Below are 24,374 nucleotides of genomic sequence, written 5' to 3'. Positions count from 1 at the left end.
GTAGAAAGCGGGCGCGTGGCGGGCAGCCCGGGCGTTGCTAGGCGGGAGGCGCATGCGCGGGTCAGATGCCGGAGCTGGGGAAGGGGCAGCCGGACAGGCCGCGGCTGCAGCCTGAAGCGGGGGCTGGCGAAGGCCCGCACGGCTTGGAGCGGGCACTCATTACCATCTATTTCACCCACCTACTCTACATTTACTACTTGTTTTTCATATTTTACCTGGCTTGATTTGATCTTGGGTAATGACGGACCAGTCCGCTCTACTCCTCAGGAAACAGCTGGCAGGTACGTGCCGCCCTCGCTGGGGACGGGGGTGGGTGTCTCACTAAGATTTTGCTGCAGATGTGAACGCCGGGAGGATTGTTCTTGGTGCTGCTGAGAATCGACCCACTTTCGGCCCCATTTTCCTCTCTGTCTTGTTTAATTGCGGTAACTGTTAATGTTTAAAAAAGAAAACATTTTATTTGTATTATGCTGTGGGACATTTGACTTTTTTTACAGTCATTGTTTCGTAACTTTTTTCTCGCTGTTAAATACAGATGTCAGTATCATTATGACTGTGTGTGCGAAGTATCAAAGATGTGCACGTTAGGTGGATTGGTCATGCTAAATGTTCCATTTGTACTTTAAAGATGTGCAATTTTGGGGGATTAGTGGAGTATATATGTAGGGTTAAGAAGCCTATGTAAAATACTCTTTTGGAGAGTCGGTATAGACTCGATGGGCTCAATGGCCTCCTGCAATTTAGGGATCCCAAGATGCTATGAATATTGACGCCCACTGGGATCACAATCGTGGTTTGGACATTAATTACTCTTAAACGAATCTAACAAGTGTCAAACTTACTGAAATACAGATGTCAGTCTGAAGTGATTGTAAAAAAGAAAAAAAAATTCTGGTACTTCTTGAACAGTCGGATATAACGAATGTGGATATTTTTACTTTTAAAGTAATTTCTCCAAGTAGCTGAATTATTAAATTTCCTTTGGTATTCTTTTCACGTCCTGTTGTCAGAAGTAAAAAGTAGTTATCCTGTTAGCAGTGAGAGTTGATGGTAAGCATTTGGTCCGCATTAAAATGCTGCAATATACGTCAAGACATGTTTTTGTTTGATGCCTTCTATTACCACGAATTGCTGTGAGTATTATGCTAGAATGGTAAGTAGGAGAGGAAAATTCATGTTAATATTTTGAAATTATGTATGATGCTTGGTTCATTGGCAAGAGAAGATAATTTATGGGATAGCAAATCCTTATTAGATTATTTTACTTTTATCTAATAACTAAAGCCAAAATGAGTTTGCAGTCCAGTTAAATGATCGAATTATAGTTTGATTTTAGCAGAAAAATAATTTTATCCTCGGCAGAAATGTGATATTTTTCTTAGAATCATAGAATCTCTATAGTGCAGAAAGAGGCCATTTGGCCTATTGAGTCTGCACTGACCACAATCCCACCCTGGCCCTATCCCTATAACCCTACATCTTTACTCACTAATCCCTCTAACCGACACATCTCAGGACACTAAGGGGCAATTTTAGCATGGCCAGTCAACCTAACCCGTACATCTTTGGACTGTGGGAGGAAACCGGAGCACCCGGAGGAAACCCATGCAGACACAAGGAGAATGTGCAAACTCCACACAGACAGTGAGTCAAGCTGGGAAGCAAACCCAGGTCCCTGGAGCTGTGAAGCAGCAATGCTAACCACTGTGCTACCTTGCTGCCCAAAATAGTCAAGTAGGACTGTTATTAAAGAAAAGCAAAATACTGCGGATGCTGGAAATCCAAAATAAAAACAGAAAACGCTGTATAAACTCAGAAGGTCTGGCAGCATCTGTGGAGAGAGAAACACAGTTAATGATTTAAGTCCATTGACCCTTCTGTGGAACTGTAGACCTTACCGTAGAAGGACCAATGGATTAGAAACATTAAGATTGTTATTAACCTATATGCTAACTAAACAGTGGTACAGGATCAATACTGGCACCTTAGAAGTTAATGTTAAACATCCATGCAGTTATAAGACCATAAATTAGACTATTATTTAGCATTGCAGGTGTGCCTCTAATCAAAGGTGTAGGCCTATGAGTGGAGCAATTAGTTTATTGGGTTTTTCCTTGCGGAAGGAGAAACTGCTTTTTGTTTAATGTACGAAAAGATTAGACAGCAGAAGTTATAACAATTTAATATAATGTAAATGAGTTGTGTTTTTAAAACTTACTCTTTTGTGCCTTTTATTTACTGAATGACTGAGTTAAACGTTATTTGAATCAGAATGTTCCCCTTCCAATGTGGAGCTTTGATCAAATGTGCAAATCCCACTCTTGATGAGATCAGAAGTGGTACTACTGAGCTATTGTTGATGATTGACACTGAGTTCACCGACCAGACTTCATTCTGTCCCTTGCTACCCTTATGAGTTTTCAAGTGATGTTCCCCTTTCTCAAAATTGATTTTTTAAAAAAATAATTGTTCAAACTGTAGAGGAGGCATTTTTGAAAAATGAACAAATTCTATTGTAGACTTGCAATGTTGTGCTTTCTAACCAAAAAGAGGCAAACCCAGATCTCATGTCAAATGAAAATCGGGTGAGCTTGATTTTCTACATAGAGAAGACCCATTTCGTGTGTTTTTTTTTCCCCCTCAAATCCAGTGAGTCGACTCAACAGAACTATTGTTGTAGCAACTCCTATGTCATTATACAGGAACATGGTTTGTGGAGTAATGTATTTCACACTTTCATTTTTTTTCTCTTCTCCCACCCCGCCCCGGCCCATCAAGAACTAAATAAGAACCCGGTGGATGGATTTTCTGCTGGACTAATAGACGATGATGACATATACAGGTGGGAGGTTGTCATCATCGGGCCGCCAGATACTCTTTTGTAAGTATTTACAGCTAAGAATTATCGGTGCTGATAGAAACTGCTGTTAATCACCTGTGTTCTACCTTCAGAATAATAATGAGAATAGGTGTTGATGATGTGTGAAATGCAAAAGTTGAATTCTGAATATAACTTTAACGTTTTACATATTCTTATTTTCACATTTTGGATGTAATACCTGTGATGGTCAATATAATTACAAACATTGTTCTGCTTCGTAGTATTAGGAACTTGACAGTAAATTGAAATACACAATGTTGAGGGTGCTAATCTATGAATAACTGTCAAATGATGTGCTGATTGGCCTAGGGATAATCAGATCAGGAAAGTAAATGCATGGCCAGAAAATCTGAGAAGGAAGAATTTAATTACAAAGGATATTGACATTAATACTGGGATGTAAAGGAGATGTATGACTGAGATGAGTTGCTCTTGAAACATGCTTATGACCAAGACACAGAGGAAAGGCTAAATAGGACCAATAAATGGAAGGCAAGAAATCGGGGCGGGGGGGGGGGGTCCGATGTGAAATAATAGCAATCCAATAATAAAAACGAAAGAGACAGTATAAAAATATTTAAAAGGTACAGTAAGTAATAACACAATATCTGTTAACTATAAAGCAGGAGGGATGAAAATAAATGTATTAAGCACAGCATAGCAATGCACAGAGCTCTGGTATCAAGAAGTCCGATAAGAAATAAGGTTGGTTGAGAAAAGTTACCTGAGTAAGAGTTCTAAACACAAATTCACATAGCATAAGAAAGAAAACAAATAATTTTGAGGCACAAATTCAGAATAAAGTGTTTAAAGCAGTTCCTGTTATAGCGACCTACATATTGTTGGGCATGATTGGGGCCTAAATATTCCAGGCTACAGGATCTTTCGAAGGGACAGGGAATTTGAGAAAGAAAGAACAGTAGCCATTTTGCTAAAATACACAATTACAGCGGCTAAAGGAGAGAATTTCAGTAAGAGTGTTTGTCCAGTGGAAACATAATGAGTAGAAATATGGAACAGCAAAGGATGTAAGACTTTTTGATTTATTATTGTCACATGTTTTGATATACAGTGAAAAGTATTGTTCCTTGTGTGCTATACAGGCAAGGGAGGGACCCAGCCTTTTGGTTTGAGATTGGCTGCAAAAAATAAAACTGAAATGGTCAGAAGTATTCCATTTGGAATTCTGGAGCTTTTGAAGAAATAGGATGCTGTTTTCCAAGATGAATTTGGGAAAAATTAAGGGGATGCAAGCTGAAATACAGGTTGATCCCCAGGCAACATCATGCTTCTTCAAGGCCAGGCTACTGCCTTACATATTAAGAGAAAAAATGGAAACAGTTGTGTAGGTTGCAAAACCTGAAAGTAATTCAGCCTGTCCAGTTTTCTGAGTGGACTACATCCATCGTCCCAGGTCTCAAGCAAGACCAGACCATGTGATAACTACAAACTGGCAGTCAACAGAGCAGCATAGTTAAACAAGTACTCCATTCCAAAATCAATGACTTGTATGCCAAGCTAGCAGGAGGCAAGTCACTTACCATGCTAGATATGAGTGATGCCTAACAGCAGTTGGAACTGGATAGCAAGTCAATGGAGTATGTGATAGTCAACACACAGAAACTTCTACTGGCACACGGCTGCCTTTGTAGAATTGCAGAGAAGATACTGGAAACTATCATATGGGACAGAGTGGCTGAGCATTTGAACAGGAATGAACCGATCAAAGAGAGTCAGTGTGATTTGTGAAGAACCAATCATGTCTGACTAATTTCAGGGATCTAATGACTAAATTATTCTGGCGTGAAATCAGAAAGCACTCCCATACAAAGAACAATGGAAATCTAGAACCGTCCATCGAAAGATCTTTCTGGATCAATTAAATTTTTCAATATGGACATCTATAGTTTTTTTTTGCTGGATAAAGGTATCAAGGCACAAAATGGGTAAATAGACTTGAGGTACTGCTCAACCCTGATCAGATGGTGGATCAGTTTCATAGAGCTAAATGAGCTTCCCTGGCAGGTGTGTGCCATATTTGCTTAATAAAAAAAACAACCACAAAACCTCAAAGGAGAGAGACATTGTTAAAGTTACAAAGTGTAGAATTGAGGACTGTTGGCAGGCATTGAGAACAGACCAGATTCTTTTTAAAAAGGAAAATACATGGGAAAGAGATCAGTATTATTATTTTAAAATCGTTTGAAACAACAGAGAATTGAATTAACTTGATAACCGGAAGTAATGGTGGGAAAAGGAGAGAAGTTTCATTTACCCTGCATAACACAATGACCACATTTCAAAATTAATTTATTTAGATGTTAAAGTGCTTTGGGACATCCTGAGTATGTGAAAGGCCCAATTTGAATGCACAAACTCCATCAGTAGAAATTATTAAATTATCCATAGCAATTTTTAAGCAGTGTTTTTTTTAAATCAAAAGCATCTACTTTAAATTTTAGTCATATTTAGAGTCTCAGCTTTGTTTCCCACATCATCACCTCTTGAGTAGACTTTATTCTCTGACAATTTATATGATGAGTATGGCATCTTTGGCTATTTAGCCTTTCCTCTGTGTCATTTTTACACACTTCTGAGCAGCAATGATTATCAAGATTCTTTGGCGCAAAGAAACTATTAAAAAGATGTTTAATAAGCAGAACACATAGATTGGCAAGATTTTAGTTTTGCAGGAATAGCTCTTTCTTTTGTCCCCTTTCTGCAAATAAAATACTTAAACAGAAAGAGGAAAAGAGTGAGCTAGTAAAAAAAAAAATTTTCTGATGGGGTTTCAAAGTCCCTCCTTTAATTGAATGGTTTAGTACAATCAGATACCAGATGCCACCTTTGCTCAAATTAGGTGGGCTTTGACACAAATAATTCCTTTGGATTTCCTGTCTCCCACAATTCTTGACTGTACAAATGCTTGTTTAACCATAAGTAATTGATAACCAGGCAGGAAATATAAGGCTCAACTTAAAGGATTCAGGTAATTGTATAACCTGTGAAAGCAAAGCTTGAGTATTTTATTAAAATAAGCTAAACACCTCAGTTTAGTTTGTAGATTTAGGCTCAGTTTTTGGTATTTGTTGATATGTAATATGAAGTCATGAAGAATTTCTTGGTGAAAAGTGTGCAAAGATGACAATTAGTCTTGTTTTATGTCATTCTGTATTTAATGCCTTATCAATGGATTTTAGAAGTCTCTTCTGTTTCCTTATAATTTCCCTGCAAAATAAGCTTGAACCAGGTTAGAAGGATACTATTCACATCTTTGTCCGGTGAGGCACATTATTATGATTTTTAAAAATTCTTTCACAGGATATCTGTATTGCTGACAAGGCCAGTACTTATTGCCCATCCCTAATTGACTTTGAAAAGATGGTGAACCACTCTCTTGAACCACAGCAGCCCATGTGGTATAGGTATGCTCAGTGCTATTTAGGGAGGGTGTTCCCATGCATCTGCTGCTCATGACCTTCCAGATGGTTGAGGTTGTGGATTTAGCAGGCGCTGTTGACAGAGCCTTGGTGAGTTCCTGCTGTGCATCTTGTAAATGGTACACGCTGCTTGCTGCCAGTGGTGGAGGGAATGAATGTTTAAGATGATGGATGTGGTGCCAATCAAGTGGACTGACTTGTCCCGGATGAAATTGAGCTTCATGAGCATTGTTGGAGCTGCACTGATTTGGGCAAGTGGAGAGTATTTCATCATGGTCCTGACTTGTGCTTTGCATAGATGGTGGACAGGGTTTGGGGAGTTAAAAAATGAGTTACTCACTGCTGAATTCACAGCCTTTGGCCTGTCCTTGTAGCCATAGTATTTATATGGTCCAGTTCAGTTTCTGGTCAGTGGCAATCCCCAGATTGAGTGTGAAGGATTCAGCAGTGGTAATGCCTCTGAGTGCCATGGACAGATGGTTAGATTCTCTCTTGTTGAAGATGGTCATTTCCTGGCACACTTGTGATGTAAATGTTACTTGCCACTTATCAACCCAATCCTAAATGTTGAACTGATCTTGCTGCTTATGGATATGGACTGTTTCTACTCACGAACTGCCTTCTATATCTGTGGAGTTGTAAATGGTGCTGAACATTACACAATCATCAGTGAACATTCTCACTTCTGACCTTATGATGGAGGGAAAGTAATTGATGAAACAGTTGAAGATGGTTGGGCCTATGACACTACCTCGAGGAACTACTGTAACAATGTCCTGGGACTGAGATGACATCCAACAATCATCTTCATTTCTGTTCCAACCAGTGGAGAATTTTTTTTTCCCTGATTTCCATTTGCTTCAGTTTTGCTGGTGCTCCTTGATTCTGCACCTGGTCAAATGCTGCCTTGATGTAAAGACAGTCATTCGAGAGCTGAGTTGCCTTCATGGAACCCAAACTGAACGTCAGTGAATAGGTTATTGTTGTGCATGTGCCATGCTGGTGATCAAAAGTAGACTGATATGGGTGATTATTGATTGGGTTCAAATTACTCTACAGACAATTCCTGGGCAATTTTCCACATTGTTGGGCAGATGCCTGTATTTTAGCTGTACTGGAACAGGCTAACTAGGGGCACAGCTCATTCTGGAACACACCCACAGTACTATGGCTGGAATATTATCAGGATCCATGGCCTTTGTTGTTTATGATGTGTTGCTATCAGACTGGAATGAATCAAATTGGCTGAAGACTGGCATTCTCTGATGAGGGAACTTCAGGAGTAGGCCAAGATAGATACCCATTTGGCAATTCTGGCTGAAATTGGATGGAAATGCTTAGTCTTGTCCTTTGCACTGACATGCTGGGCTACCCCATCTGTTGAAGATGAGGATATTGTGATGCTGCCTTTTCCTCTAGTTCGTTGTTTAATTGTGCATCACCATTCATGACTGGATGTGGCAGTACTGTTGAGCTTGGATCAGATCTGTTGGTTATGAGATCATTTAGCTCTTTCAGTTGCATGCTTCTACTTTTTGGCATGCAGATAGTTCTGTATAGTACTTCACTGGGTTGACTCCTTATTTTTAGGTATGCTTGCTGCTGCTCCTGGCATGTCCTCCTGCATCCTTCATTGAAGCTGGATTGTTCCCCAGGCTTGATGTTAATGGTAGAATGGGGATTCTACAGGGCTGTGAAGTTACAACTTGTGGTTGAATACAATTTACCTGCCTCATGGATGTCCAGTTTTAAGTTGCTAGATCTTTTTGAAATCTATACCATTTAGCAAGATGATGGGAATGTAGGAACAGGAATAGACCATTTAACTGATGAGCCTGCTCCACCATTCAATTTGATTATGGATGATCAGCAACCTCAACGCCACTTTCCTGCACTATCCTCACTTCTTTGATGTCATTCATATCCAGAAATCTTATCAACTTTTGTTTTCCACAGCCTATATGGTTGAGAACTCAAAAGGTTCACCACCCTCTGAAGAAATTCCTTCTAATTTCAGTCTTAAATAGCCTGCTCCTTATTCCAAGACTGTGTCCTCTGCTTCTAAACTCCCCAGCCATGGAGAACATCCTATTTGCATCTATCCTAACACTCCCTGTAAGAGTTCTGTAAGTTTCAATGAGATCACCCCACATTATTTAAAACTCTAAAGAATATGGGCCCAGTGTCTTCAATTTGTTCTCATAAGACATTACGCCATCCCAGGGATTAGTTGGGTGAATCTCCATTGCACTCCCTCAATTGCAAGTATATCCTTCCTTAAATAAGGAGACCATAAGATATAGGGGCACGTAGGCCATTTGACCCATCAAGTCTGCTATACTATTCAATGAGATCATAACTGATCTGTGAATCCTCAACTGCAGTTTCCCATCTAATCTCCATAATCTCTGATTCTGTTACTAATTGTAAATCTGTTTATCTCATTCTTGAATATACTTAACAACCCAGATTCTAAAGGCCTCTGGTAAAGAATTCCACGGATTTGCTACCCTTGGATGAAATCCTTCTTAATCTTTGTCTTAAATGGGTGACCCATTACTCTGAGATTATGCCCTCTGGTCCTACACTCTCCCAGAAGCGGAAACAACCTCTCAGCATCTACCCTGTCAAGCTCCTGAGAATCCTATATGTCTCAATATGTTCGCGTCTCATTCTTCTAAACTTCGATGAACACAAGCCCAACCTACTCAACCTTTCCCCTTAAGAAAGGTGTAAAAGAATTGTACCCAGTACTCTTGTGGCCTCACCAAGACTCTATACAAATTCAGCAAGATATCTTTACTCCTGTACTTCAATGGCCTTGTGATGAAAGCCAACATATCATTTGCTTCCCTAATTGCTTGCTGCACCTGCATGTAAGCTTTTAGTGACTTGTGAACAGGGACACCTTTTGGATATCAATACTTCCCAATCTCTCTTCATTTAAGAAATATTCACACCTTTGAAATTGTCCACTTCGGTAAAAAACACACATTATATTTCATCTGCCGTGTTTTTACCCATTGAAACTTCTTAGCATCTTCCTCACAGCTTACATTCCCACCTAGTTTTGTGTTATTAGCAAAGTTAGAAATATGTTTGGTCCCCACAGTCAAATCATTTATATAGATTGTGAAAAGCTGTGACCCTAGCACAGATCCTTGTGGGTTACCCCACTAATCATTATCTGCCAATCTGAGAATGATTTATTTATTCCTACTCCTTGTTTTCTGCCTGTTAACCAATTCTCAATTCATACCAGTATAATACCCCTAATCCCATGTGCTGTAACTTTGTTCACTAAACTGCTTTGTGGGATCTTATCAAAACCTTACTGAAAATCCAAATACACCACATCCATTGCTTTTCCTTTATCTATTCAACAAGTAACATCCTCATAGGATATTTTGGCCCTGGAGGGAGTGCAGAGGAGGTTTACTAGGCTGATACCGGAGTTGAGGGGATTGAGCTATGAGGAGAGGCTGAATAAACTAGGCTTGTACTCGTTAGAGTTTAGAAGAATGAGGGGAGATCTCATTGAGACGTATAAGATGATGAATGGGATGGATAGGATAGAGGTGGAGAGACTCTTCCCGCTCAAAAAAGACAGTAGGACTAGGGGGCACAGCCTCAAGATAAAGGGGAGGCGGTTTAGAACGGAGTTGAGGAGGAACTTCTTCACTCAAAGGGTGGTGAATCTCTGGAATTCTCTGCCCGTTGAAGTGGTGGAGGCTGCCTCGCTAAATATTTTTAAGAAGCGGGTTGATGGGTTCTTGATAAGAGAGGGGATTAAGGGTTATGGGGAGAGGGCGGGAAAGTGGAACTGAGCCACGACAGATCAGCCATGATCTTATTGAATGGCGGGGCAGGCTCGAAGGGCTAGATGGCCTACTCCTGCTCCTATTTCTTATGTTCTTATAGGATGGCAAACTCACAAGTTTGTCAAACATAATTTCCCATTTATAAATCCATGTTGACTCTGCTCAATCATACAATTATTTTCCAAATGTGTAGTTATCACATCCTTTATGACAGATTTGAACATTTTCCCTACTACTGATGTCAAACTAACAGATCTGCAGTTCTTTTTGCTCTCTCCCTCCATCCTTTAAATGGTGGAGTAACATTTGCTATTTCCAGGCTGCAGGAATCTATAGAATTTTGAAAGGTGTCTATCTCTACAACCACCCCTTCAAGACTCCTGGGTTTATCAATCTTCCATCCGATTAATATTTCAAATACCACCTCTTTATGAATACTAATTTATTCCAGTTCCATGTTTTCACAAGTCCCCTGATTCCCTGGTATTTATGGAAGATTTGTGTATCTTTCTCTGTGAAGATAGACATAAAGTGATTGTTTAGTTTCTCCACTATTTCCCTATTCTCCATTCTAAGCTTTCCTGTCTCTGTCTGTAATGGACCCACATTTGTCCTTGCTTACCTTTTCCTCTTCACATAAAGAAGTTTTAGCAGTCAACATTTATGTTTCGTGCTAACTTGTATTCATAGTCTCTTTTTCATTTCCTTATTCGTTTCTTAGTCCTCCTTTGTTGGATTCTAAATTGCTCCCAATCCTCAGGCTTGCCACTTTTTACAGCAATCTTCTAAGCTACTTTTTTGATCTAATGTAATTTTTAAATTATTTTGTTAGTCACAATTGATTCATCTTTCCTGTTGGTTTTTTATGTCTTGCAGGAATGTATATTTGTTGTGGACCATGTAATTCTTCTTCAAATTCCAGTCATCATCTGTCTACCATCACGTTTTTAGGGTATTTTCCCAATCCACCATAGCCAACTTGCCCCTCATTCCTTCATAGTTTTCTTTTGTTCAGTTTTAAGACCTGAGTTTCAGAATGAACCACATTACTTTCAACCTTAATGTAAAATTCAAGCGTATTATGGTCTCTATTTCCAAAAGGCTACTTTTATAGCAATGTTATTAATGAACCTTTACTCAATGCACAATACCAAATCTAAAATAGCCCAAACACTAGTTGATCCTTTAGTGTACTGCTCCAGAAAATCATCTCAGACAGACTAAAGGGTCATAACACAATGAATGGTATCCTCAATGTGAAGACACAAGGACTGTTCTGTGATCACTCCTACCACTATCTGTGCAGTCATCTGCAATAGATAGATTGGTGAGGATGAGGTCAAGTAGCTCTTTGGCACTTGTTGGTTCCCTGATTACCTGTCACAGACCCAGTCAAGCAGCTATGTCCTTTAAAACTTGACCAGCTTAGTCAATAGTGCTGTGACTGAGCCAAACTTGGTGATGGATATTGCAGTTCCCCACCTAGAATAACTTTTGTGATCTTGCCATCCTCTCCTCTAAGTGGTATTCAATACGGAGAAACATTGATTCATCAGCTAAAGGCATTGGCTGTATGTGGTAATCAGCAGGATGTTTCTTTGCCCGTGTTTAATCTGATGCCATGAGATTTAATAGCCAATTTTAAAGACTCCCAGGGCATCTACATACCAATTTTATATCACTGTGCCACCACCTCTGTTGGGTCTGTCCTGCCATATCAAGGATGGTGATGTTTTTGTCTGAGACATTGTATGGTATGATTGGTGAGTATGAATGTGTCAAGACGTTGCTGGCCTAGCCTGTAGGACAGCTCTCCAGTTTTGGCAGAAGATCTCAGATATTAGGGGGGAGGACGTGAGGGGCTGAGCGCAGTGATTTGTCCTGTTTTATTACTTCGTCAGGTTATTAGTCATTTGAGAGGGCAATTAAGAGACAATCACATTGCTGTAGGTTTGGAGTTGTATGTAGGTCAGATCTGGTAAGGATGGCAGATTCCTTCCCTCAAAGACAGTAATGAAATGTATGAGTTTTTATGACAGTCAACAACGGTTTCATTGCTTGCATAACTGAGGCTTGTTTTTTATTCCAAATTTATTCATTTCATTTAAATTCTACCAGCTGCCATGGTGGAATTTGAACTCTTGTGTGCAGAGCATTAGCCTGGGCCTCTAGATTACTCGTCCATTATGCCACTGCTTTACCACAATCTGTCACCAAACCTTGACAATGGAATGTTCTTACTATCTGAAAAGCTGATTGGGAAACTTGCTCTCCCATGCTGTTGGTCAACCGTGTTAGAGTAATGTTTTCACAATTTTAGTTTTAAATATCTTGTTTCCCTTTTGATCAGTAATATCCAATTGTCTTCATCATAAATCGTTTCTTGTTTGTTCCTTAGTGAGGGTGGATTCTTCAAAGCTCATCTGACTTTCCCTAATGATTACCCTTTGCGGCCTCCAAAGATGAATTTCATCACAGAAATCTGGCATCCAAATGGTAAAATTGTACATGTGCTTTTTATTTAATGATTAGATTATCAGCTTTAAAATCTTTAGTAGGCAGTTAGGGGAGGGTGAAGAGTCTTTGATATCATTTTATCCTATAACCTTTCAATCTTCTGCAAAGTGGTGGCATAGTGCAAGTTGCAGTCTTCCTTGTAACCTCAATCACTCTGAGTTAACATTCATCAGATGGATAAGCTCCTCTTACAAACTTTTCTAGCAACTCGTTTGCTTCTGAGTCACAAAATGGGAGAAAACTCTCGGCAATAGTGGCATGGTTTCAGTTGCTGTGAGGTGCAAGACTATTTTCTTTTAGGGAAAGTTTGTGTATGTGATATATTTTGTTTATACTGAACTGATACATTAAAGACACCGATACATTGAAGAAAATTTTCTGAGCATTTATTTCACAATACAAGCTTACACAAACTACTGGAAGTAGCATAACATACAGGGTATATCTAGTCTCTATTAAATGCTGAACCCTTGCTGAAGGTTTTATTAAAGCTGCAGTATCAAATAGGCATGATGTGGGTATGCCGGCATTGGACTGGCGTAAACACAGTAAAAAGTCTGACAACACCAGGTTTTAGTCCAACCTGTTTATTTGATAATATACTCACAAGCTTTCGGGGTTAACAGGGATCTTGGGTTCATGTTGCACTATCTGTAACCCCCGTGACTTGCCTGGGTTTGCAAAACCTCACTTACTGTACTGTCTGGAGACAATACACATCTCTTTAAACTGTGATCAGTGCTCCTTCCACTCACATTATCAGCCACTTCAGGTCTTGAACAGCAGGTTAGGTGTAAGGATTCGCATTCTAATCAGTAATCTGTAAACTGTCTGTGCTTTATATGCTCTGTCTGAGGCCAGAACTCTCCATTCACCTGACGAAGGGGCTAACCCCGAAAGCTTGTGAGTATATTATCAAATAAACAGGTTGGACTAAAACCTGGTGTTGTCAGACTTTTTACTGTATCAAATAGGAACAGGAATAGGCCTTTTTAGCCCCCTTGAGCATTGACCATTCAGTGAGATCATGGCTGATCTGTGACTTAATTCTATACACCTGCTTTTGTCTCATATCTCTTAATACCTTTGGTATTCTGTTCCTCTAGATACAAAGTCTAGCATTCCATTAAATTTTTGATTATTTTCTAGGCCTGTTCATGGCATTTTAGTGGTCTTGTACTGGATGTCAAGTCTCTTTGGACCATTGTTTTTAGCTTTTTACCATTTTCATCTATGCTTATGAAAGCAAGTCATTGGCAAGGTTGAAGATGTGTTTCTAACCCATCATCCACATTGTTAATGAATGTAGTGAATAATTGAAATCCCAACACAGATCCTTGCAGGCTAAATCAGAAATTGCAAATTCAAGTAATTACACATTATCTTTGCTGTCTGTCTCCTTTGGCTTAGCCAATTTCCTAACCAAGTCGATAATTTCCTTTTAGTGCCAGGAGCTTCAACTTCAGTAAACAATCTCTTAAGAGAAACTTTATCAAATGCCTCTGGAAGTCTGTATACATAAAAAATAAAAGCAGACATTTCCCATCTTTACTACTTTAAATGTTCATAAAATCCATCAAGTATGATCTACCTTTTGCAGATTTATGTTGCCCCTCTCTGATCAGCTGAAAATTTTGACTCACCTTATCAATAATTATAGGCTCTAATGTTTTCCTCACACCTAAGTTTGTGTCACTCTGTAAATATATTTTGATTAGCTGTTGAGTAGATTTATCGTTGACAATTCTATTGAAACTCCTACCTACCATTTCATTAATTAGCTATAATAAATTCGTTATATAAATAAATTTATTATAAACTGGCACAGTTCTTAGCACTGCTGCCTCACAACACCAGGGATTCGGATTCAATTCCAGCCTTGGGTTGCTGCCTGTGTGGAATTTGCACATTTTCCCTGTGTCTGTGTGGGTTTCCTCCGGGTCCTCTGGTTTCCTCCCACAGTCCAAAGATGTGCAGGTTACGTGGATTGGCCATGATACATTCACCCTAGTGTCAGGGGGATTAGCAAGGTAAATAAATGGGGTTATGGGACTAGGGTGGGATTGTGGTTGGTGCAGATTTGATGGGCCGACTAGCCGCCTCCTGCACTATAGGGATTCTATGAAAATGCTCAGCGGGTCTAGCAGCATATGTAAAGAGAGATATAGAGTAAATGTTTCCGATGTGTGATCTGATGATGGGGGAATAATCTGAAACCTTAGCTGTTTTCTGTGCAGATACTGCCAGATTAGCTGAGTATTTCCAGCATTGTTTTTAAATTCAGATTTACAGAATTCACTGTATTTTGCTTTTCTTTTGTTATTAACTAACTAATTTGGAAAATAATTAAAATCATTGTTTATTGTTACAGTTGCCAAGAATGGTGATGTGTGCATTTCAATTCTGCATGAGCCTGGTGAGGATAAATTTGGTTATGAGAAACCTGAGGAACGTTGGCTGCCCATTCACACTGTAGAGACAATTCTCATCAGTGTCATCTCTATGCTAGCTGATCCCAACAGCGACTCGCCTGCTAATGTTGATGCTGCAGTAAGTATTTTATGAGAATAAGTGCAAGAGTTTATTTTTCATAAGGTGATCAAATTTTTAATAAAAATGCTCCTGAATTTTAAAAAATGTATTCATGAATTCACCATTGGTTTTTGGAACTTCCAAAGCCCTGTTCCATTGTTTAATTTTTAATCCTCCATCAATCATCCTGCATGTGAAATGACTGCGTTAATACCAGGTTTCCCCACTTGATGACCATGATACCAAAAATGGTGTGCAGTGATGTTGGGTTATGACGTCACATTCCCTAAGTTAATGCTACTGTTCTAAGCCTTCTGCTCTCCCATAATGTTGTCATTAGCATTTAGAAGTGACTGCAGGAACTTGGTGCATGCCATATTCATCATATTACACACCATACCCTGTAGTGAATTTTGCAGCATAGATAGGCCAATCAGTCCATTGTATTCATGGCTTTTCTCTGAAAGAGCTATCCACAGACCTATTTCCTTTAACTATTCCCATGTCCATTTATTTTTGCTTGATCAAATATGCATCGCCCGTATTTTTTAGAAAGCTGTAATGGATTCTGTTTCCAAGTTCTTTTAGTTAGAACATTCAATGTTTCAACAATCAAAGAACAGAGAAAATTACAGCACAGAAACAGGCTTAACCCTTGGACTACCCTTTCTCTTCACTCTCCTGGGGCTGATCTTAAATTGTTGCCCTCTAGTAACTGAAACGGAAATATATTTTCCTAATTTATTTTATCAAAACTGCTGCAGAAAAGTTGTTAAAATTTAACTTTAGACTTCTGGAAATGCCATAGACAAGATTTCTTGGTTTTCATTGCATTCATTCCTCTAAAATGTTACTTGGATACGTTTCAGTTTAGAATGCTGCTGAAAGATGCATTCTAAATATAACAGATAGCAACCAGGAAGGTAAAAGTATTCATATAAGTGTGGGAGTATGTTACAGTTCTGGGGCATTGAAACAAAGAGTCTTGACATGAAACATATCTATTCTACCATTTCCATTTATTCTTCAATAGCTGGATGTAATCTTGTATAATTTCTACATCATTTGAGCAGTTATTTTGTTGCTTAATGTAATCATGTTATATAGGCAAATAAATAAGAGCAAAGCAGGTGGAAGATTACTATAAGTACAGTTGGAAGGATTTAGCTATTACTTAAGTAGCTAATGTTTCAAAGAAATATAAATTTGGACAAGAATTGGAGAACATTTTTGTAAAAAGCAAACAAAACACTACAAATACTGAAAATGAAACAAGAATGGAAAATGTTGGTAATCCACAGCAGACCATTGCATATTTGTAAATAGTAAACACAAGTTAATGTTTTGTGTGCAAATGTTTGACCAATCTGGATAAATATAATTATATATTATGCGATTACTTTAAAGGGGAGAAAAGAAAACTGTTACTCCACTCAGATGAAATTAGTGGGTTTAACGAGCTACAGATAACTTAATAAAAATCTTATGTCAAAGATTATTTCTGTGAGGCAATGGAGCATAACAAGAACAAAGGAATGTACAAAAATTAAAACAGTGATTATACCTGGGAGACAGAAACGCTGAAAATGCTCAGAGGTTCAGGAAAGCAAACTTTCAGGAATCGGGCGAAGTCTGGGAGTGGACCTCAAGCCCAAAATTCTTCTAATGAAAATTCAACACAGAAATTGTTCTTTTTTACCCTTCCAGACATTGCTGGAGCCACCCTTCAACAACATTCCTTCCCCTGTAAAGGAAGTGAGGGATGTGGCTAAGTTCCCTGACCTGCTAAGCCTACTTACTATTGCCCCTCTGGACATTGCTGTTAGATCCAAAATCACTATTTTTTTGCATTTCCGTTGGTGTTGTTCATGTTTTATTGTAAATGATTACACTGATATCCTGGTGGCTGACTTTCATTGAAACTTGGCTCACAGGTGTCATTTACTCCTCACCTGCCTACACTTGGCACAAACTGTCCTGCCCAAACTCAGGTGATGGTGTTATAACCAAGCCACTACTTGGGCTGTGGCTGCTCCTTTGGTATCTACTCTTTTGAACACTCCTCTTGTTTAAACATCAACTTGCCTCTCCTTTAAAGTTCTCATTTCCTATCTTTTCCTCCAATCTATTCTAAGGTTGTTACTGAGCTTTCCTCCTTCCTTTACTCCCTCAACTGCTGCACTGAGTGATTGTTCTTCCTCAGTGATTTTAGTTTCAAAGTTTCTCTTCTGATTTCACAGTTATATATGAACCTCTCCATATTTGCTGTCACCCTTCAACCATGCCACTTCCTCTGCTCCCCTCCTCTGTTCCCATGATCTTACTTATTAACTAGACCATTTTTATTGGATTATCCATGTCTTCCCTAGTCCATTTCAACCCTATTTCTGCATTTGTCACTTAAAAATTCTCTGACAAATCAGTTACAACTAAGCTTTTCAATTGTTTCTGACTCCATATATTCTGCATCACCTATTACCATTTCTCTAACATTGGCAGCCTCTGTCCAACTTCAGCTCTATGTCAATTATAACTGCACTTTTTCAAATTCAACTATTTTATGATTATGACAGAACTATTAGTTACAGTCAACCAGATTGTAAAGTAAATTTGGTTTATTGGGCTCAGGTCAAATGTAGAAATAATTTATAAAAATTAAAACTGAATACTTCCTATCCTTTACTTATATTATCCCAAATCCTCACTTTTATTGCCACTTCCATATCACCAAATCACAAATGTAAGTGGTTAGAAGCTGTAAAAAAAAAGAAGACATAAGGAGGCTGGTTCAGTAGAACTGCAGAAGGCTTCCGGGTACACTTTGGCATATGTCTTGAAGAGGAAATACAAATGGGCGGGGGGAAAAAAATGAGAAGGTTGGATGCACAAGAAATGAGATCTTGGAAGAGTTATTATTAGTAACACTTTGGAAAGGCTGTTATTGCTGTTTGCATCAAAGAACACGAAAATAGAACAGATTTGTAATCTGTTTGTAACTTAAGATATATATTTAACGTATAAGTTTTAATTATTGAAATGTTCAGGTCTTGTACATAGCAGTGAGTAGGGCAGCCAGCAAAGAAATGAACAATTGAGTGGCAAGCTTTCAACGGACAATAGGTGCATAACAATGACATCAGTGGCACCATGCATGCACCTATGATTAAAGTGGATGCCAATTTGCTGTTCCAGTTCTGTGGTAGGAGGTACAGTGCTCTTGAAAATGAGTTTGATAGATCGTGGTTCAGAGGGAGTTAGGAGTTAGCAGGATAGTTGTTATCAGCCTTGGCCAGATGAAGGCCCTTTCACTACTATACAACAGCCATGTCCCCCTTGTAGCAGTTATGTTATGTTCAAGTAGAAACAATTAATAGAAAGCTATAGGATGAAGTGATCATGGATTCAAATATAATGGGGACCAGGGAAGTTGATATGACCAATATCATAACAGCAATATTGAATGAAAAAGCACGAGGATAAAGAAGGGATCAGATTCACAGGGTGCAATTTGAACAGGAGGAAGGTGCATTGATAGTGGAAGAAGAAAGCTACATTATTGCTGAACTTGGGGTTTGAGAGACGCAGAGACACCAAATTGAGTACAACTTCTGTTAAAGAAAATGGTGTCTACTGAGCCAGCATTTTCACTTATAAGTGAGTGGGTGTTTTTTTTTAACGACAATTATTATGCTTTCACATAGAAAGAATGGCGAGATGATCCTAACGGTGAATTTAAGAGGAAAGTTGCTCGGTGTGTAAGAAAAAGCCAAGAAATGGCATTTGAGTAAATTTTTCCTCCCAACATTGTGGTAAGTATTTTTTTAAAATGCTGAGTTTAAGTGGATTTTTAAAATTTGTTCTATGACACACAATGTGAATTCTATTTAGATTTCTGTGTTGATTGTCCTTACAGTTGGTGTAATAATTATTTATTGTAATGTGACTCAATACGTACCTTCTCTCTCTTTGGCAAAGACACATGGACTCCACTTTATTCCCCTAGTGATGCGTATTAGGAGAATCCAATTGCATGCAGAATTTGATTCCATTACTCTGTTGTGTAGATGTTTAACCAGTAACTTCTTGCACTTCTCAGTTAAGAGGAATTTATGACTCAACATATAGCTAACTACAATGTTTACAACAGTTGACTTTGAGTTGCTATTGATGCAAGAGATGTGTTGAGTATTGGCTAAAACTAAGAAATTATTTAATAGCAATTATGATCTTTAAATCTGGCGTTGGAGTTCAACTTTTAGCATGAAGTATAAAAGCTAAGCTGCCTGTGCTTTATATTAAATGCAGTTATCCATCTTGTATTCCATATAATTTCTTTTAACCTTTAAACTGAGAAATCCATCTCTGTTTCTTACGTCATTTAAATCAAAAGTTTAAATTAAGATTTTAAAGTTTTTTTAGATTATTTTTGGTTATGTTCTGATTTAAATAACACTGGACATTTGCAAACAATAAATGTTTAGAATCCTTACCCCTTTAGATAACACATGTATCCAGATGTAAAATTGTCTTCAGGAGTATAGGGCACATTATTTTCAGGAGGCTTTGCTACAACAGATTTTATAAACATAGGTACAGACTAATCAACTTTTGAAGATCATAATTATATGCAATGAATGATAAAACAAATATTTATGAAAATGGCTGATGAGGTAGGATAATTAAGTATTTTAGTACAAAGGAATTTTGAAAGTTTAAATGTCTCTGTACTGACTGATCCTGACTTATTGACATAAGATCATAGTTGTTCCTTATAGCTTAAGAGCCAAAGATCATTAGGTTTTGGGCTTTTGCCTTGCATTTGTACAGTTAAAACTTGTGCACAGTTTCAGTTGGTCAGCATGTCTTTCTTTCATGGCTTTGATTTTCATGTTTGCTGAAGACAAGGATTCTTCTACGGACTGTTATTCTGCAGTGACATGTGTTTACTGTAGTTACATCAAACCTGCAGGTTTTGCTGTTGGTCTAACCAGCTAACCAACTAAGTAATTGATGCAAGCTTTTGTTTGTTGATGCATTTAACATGTCTACGTAATCCATACAGGTTCATCTAGTTTACTTTTATCTATTTAGAAATGAACGTTCATTATGGGGAAGAATGGAATGAAGGGTTTTTATCTTTTTCATTTTGATAATCAGTTTTCCAAAGACTTGATTAAGATTGATAATTTACCCACCCAGTAAGGAAAAGTCTGCATCTCAACTGAGTGCTGATATCCTTTCAAAATATATTTAACTTTATAAAATATATTACTCTTTGAAGAGTATGAATTTGTTGTTTTCTAATTTGAAATATTTCTATTTTTAGGGGTAGCTGAAACAAGAACTTTGCCTTTACCTGTCCTTAGTGGTCTCTGGCCCTAACATCAATGCAGCCTGCAGCTAAGAATTCCTTGCTGTTGAACTTGGATAGATGAGAGTTTCTCTTCTGGAGAGAGATGTCATTCAAAAGAACTCTGGAAAGAAATGTGGCCCTTCATTTAATGCAACAAAAAAAATTCAAATTACCTTAAGTTTCATCTCAGTTATTTTCAAATCGTGCCGTGAATTATGTTTATTTATTTGAAAGAAATCAGCCTGCTTATGACAGTGTTGTGTTAAACAAGGCTTACTTTTGTATCTTTGAAGATTGCTGCTCTGCCTAAAGCAAATATAATTATATACTTTGGGAATGATTTGTGACAAACTAGTTCACTGAATCATTTACACTTATGTAGCATGTAAACCTACCTTTGATTATTTTAATTTCAAAAAATAATTCAGGTATAGTAATATTCAAGGCTGAGTGGGAAAAAGGACGGCTGATATGCCCTCTGATTTCCCTTTTAAGCCACTTTTGGTGCTGTAGTAATTTCAGGAAATATAAAAACAGTTCTGGGTGCTACAGTTGCCATTCATTTGGAAAGTATGATTCAGTGCAAAACTTATTTTTGAATAACTAGAATATATCAAAGGAGCAGCTAAAAGTTTGGGGTTTATTAGCTGTTTTCTTGCTGGAAAGTAATAAATTATTTCTACATTTGATCCAAGCCTAATAAACAATTTATTTTACAATCTAGTTGACTGTGTAACTAATAGTTCTGTCTGTCATGGTCATAAAATTACTCTTATAACGTGACAGACAAAATCCTTTAGTTGAAAAACTGAACCCTTTAAAACACTGGCTCTTATTTTCTTCAAAAACTTGAAATTAAAAATTGTTCACTTTCTTAAAAACTGATCTTTGATGTAGCCATAATACTAGACAGAGATGGAATTTTCTGTACAGCATCAGCTTGGTAATGTCTCCAATAGAAAGTTGTGATTCAAGCCCTCTTCTTAGAATTGAGTAGAGACAGCTTTGCTGCAATTTGAATCCACTCCTAAGACTATATTACCAGTAGGACTGCCCTTTGGATGGAACACTGAACTGAATCCATTTACTCATTTCATTGGTTCAGTTGGGTGTTTTAAAACTCCGTAACATTGTTTGAAAAAGCATTTTGAAAGTCAAGTCAATATGGTTGCAGTAGATTGACTAGCTAATCAGCATGTTGCCATTTGAGATCTACTTTATACAAAATAAGCTGTCATATGTAACTATATTTCAAAGCACTTTGTGTATGAGGTGCTTTGTAATATTTGAGACGAGATAGCACTATCAATGACTTCATTCATTCTTTGCTCTTTCAGGTACTAACAGTTTAGTTTCTTTCAATGAATGTTTTTGGCTCTTGTCAATTACCATCACTTCCACTATTTTTTCCATTGATATTCTTACTCAACTTCAAGACTAAACTCTGATAGCTCATCATTAACATTTATTTTATGCTTGATAAATGTTCAGGTTAAGTACTTGCCTAGTGCTTTTCTAGCATCTCGTGACAGGATAGCTTATTTTGTTGTCGATTTTTATACCCTTGCTACTTTATTACAATGCTCTGTACAGCTGAATGTCACTCATTTTGTGTAAGTTGCAAATATTCCACTGCTTCTCTATGAAGCTATGTAGAACCGTTAGTTATAAATCACAACAGATTTTAGAATGTAAAAGTTAGATTGGGGCAAGGTGAATGAGTAAACAAGTTGCTTAAACAGATGAACTGTAACAAAAGCAAAATGATTTATAGAAATCCAGAAGAACTGGTGGAAATACATTCTATGTCCACCAACTTCTGAAGAGTATGACAGTTCACTTTCCATTCCCATTTACAACAAAATTGGGTTAGTCAGTTCATCATACATGTGAAGGATCTTTACTGAAGCAATAAATCTATTTATTTTTCTTTATTAGAAAGTTATTAAAATTGTAATAACCCCTGCCTTAAAGACTGCAACAAAAACATGAAGAAATGTACTTTCCCCAATGACCATTTTGATTTTGGCAACATTAAGTCTAGATGACCTTTTGTCAGAGCTCCAACAAAGGGTCATCTGGACTCAATATTGGCTCTCTTCTGTCCCCTCCAATGCTGTCAGACCTGAGATTTTCCATTGTTTTCTGGTTTTGTACCCAGAAATCATCTCTGGAATACTCACTTAATCCAATTTGGTCTCCCATTCAAACAAGCCTGCTCCGTGACACACTGAAAATCCATATACACTGCATTTACTGTATGGCACAGTGGTTAGCATTGCTGCCTCAGTACTAGGGACCCACGTGACTGTTGAATTTGCATGTTCTCCCTGTGTGTGTGGATTTCCTCCCAGTCCAAAAATGTGCAGGTTAGGTTCATTGGCCATACTAAATTGCTCCTTAGTGTTAGAGGATGTCAGGGTGATTAGTAGTGTAAATACATGGTGTTATGGGTAAAGGGCCTGGATGGGATTGTTTCAGTGCAGGCTGAAGGAGCTGAATGGCCTTTTGTACTGTAGGAAGTATGGTTTTAAAAATCTGGTCACATCTTCAAAAAAAGTGTCATGTGATTTACCTCGATCAAATCTATGCTGGCTGTGCTTGATTAATGCATGTATTTCTAATTCTTCCTGATTTGAGCTTGAATTATGGATTGAGGTTATCCACAACTGATAACTGTCCAGTTACATGGTTTATCCTTAAACAATCATTGGCTATTATTCAGTTCTATGGTACAATTTCCATTCCAGAACTTGCCAACAGGACCTGGTAACATTTCTACCTTAAGTTATTCTCATTTTTCTTTACAACCAATTCCTCTTGCACCATTTTTAACAATTATTCCATCCTCTACTACATGTAGATTAATTCTTCTACCACCATTTGTAACAACTGAAAGTATTTAATATTCCTCTCATACCTACCTATATTCTATACAATTAAATTTCCACCTTCATCGCAGTTTTTTCAGAGACTTAAGAACTAACCAAGCAGAGGGAAAGGTGACATAGATATATATTAATTAAAACTTCCTGGTGATAAAATGTTCTCTGAATAGGAAACGGTGAATAAAGTGGCTTCAAGGTGTGTACATAAAGCTTGGTATTAGTATAACCAAGTAGACCAAATCATTACCAGTCTGAAAGATCACAATACCTGAAGCATCTACTAAATTATACCAACATTTTCTATTGTAATTTAATCCATCTTCTGGAATCCAGTTTCTCTTTAACAAGTATACAAATTTACACAAAAACTTTTGTCCCACAGTTAGGTTCCCAGTATAATCTGGAAGTTGTCTGAGAACTGCAGGTACAAAATCAGATCACAATGAGGCAGCCTAGATTAGCAAATATCTGAACTTTTGTTCATTCCTGCTTCACCCCCCACTGTTGGATCACAGTTACTTTAGCCACTTAAGTCCCACTGTCTGGAATTTCCTTCCTAAACCTTTCCATTTCTTTCAAGATCCTCAAAGTCCATCTTTTTTGACAAAATTTTTGTATCAATTATTTGACTTGATTTACATTTTGCTTACATCAGAAATGCTACACAAATGCAAGTGTTCCATTATAATTCTTTGAGCAGAGGAAAAAGATGTGTCCTCCCGATTGATTATACTTGTGTTACTCCAAGAGGGTACTGTTAGGTCTTAAAGATTATAAAACCAGCACTATTTTCTATTTTTTAAAGAACTTTTACATCCAGCAAAACTATTTACAATTATCAAGTGACAACTGATATTACTCTGAACTCGTGTGTAACCTTAAAATCTGCTCAGCTGGATAATGACGAATAAAGCTTATGTTGCAATGACACATTACATGCAA

General features: G+C 37.8%; 1 protein-coding gene across 1 annotated transcript; it reads left to right on the top strand.

Moving 5' to 3' along the window:
- The first annotated feature begins 56 nt into the window (after nucleotides 1-56).
- On the top strand, nucleotides 57-20,717 carry ube2g1b (ubiquitin-conjugating enzyme E2G 1b (UBC7 homolog, yeast)). Its single transcript, XM_080208282.1, has 6 exons — nucleotides 57-281; nucleotides 2,779-2,881; nucleotides 12,541-12,638; nucleotides 15,031-15,209; nucleotides 18,893-19,000; nucleotides 20,518-20,717. Exons 1-5 carry the CDS (start codon nucleotides 239-241, stop codon nucleotides 18,977-18,979), a joined length of 510 nt encoding a protein of 169 aa, XP_080064408.1. The 5' UTR covers nucleotides 57-238; the 3' UTR covers nucleotides 18,980-19,000; nucleotides 20,518-20,717.
- Nucleotides 20,718-24,374: the final 3,657 nt, after the last annotated feature.

Source organism: Carcharhinus amblyrhynchos, chromosome 20 (assembly GCF_965287045.1).
Source record: "Carcharhinus amblyrhynchos chromosome 20, sCarAmb.v2.hapA, whole genome shotgun sequence".
Classification (NCBI taxonomy): domain Eukaryota; kingdom Metazoa; phylum Chordata; class Chondrichthyes; order Carcharhiniformes; family Carcharhinidae; genus Carcharhinus; species Carcharhinus amblyrhynchos.
The sequence above is the reverse complement of the archived record's forward strand: the minus strand, read 5'-3'. Positions and strand labels throughout refer to the sequence as shown.

Excerpts from the sequence above, each read along its gene's own strand:
- ube2g1b (XM_080208282.1), top strand. The coding sequence starts at position 239 with ATGACGGACCAGTCCGCTCTACTCCTCAGGAAACAGCTGGCAG. Across the intron at positions 2,882-12,540 it reads GGGCCGCCAGATACTCTTTT|TGAGGGTGGATTCTTCAAAG; the intron begins GTAAGTATTTAC and ends TTTGTTCCTTAG. Across the intron at positions 15,210-18,892 it reads CTGCTAATGTTGATGCTGCA|AAAGAATGGCGAGATGATCC; the intron begins GTAAGTATTTTA and ends GCTTTCACATAG.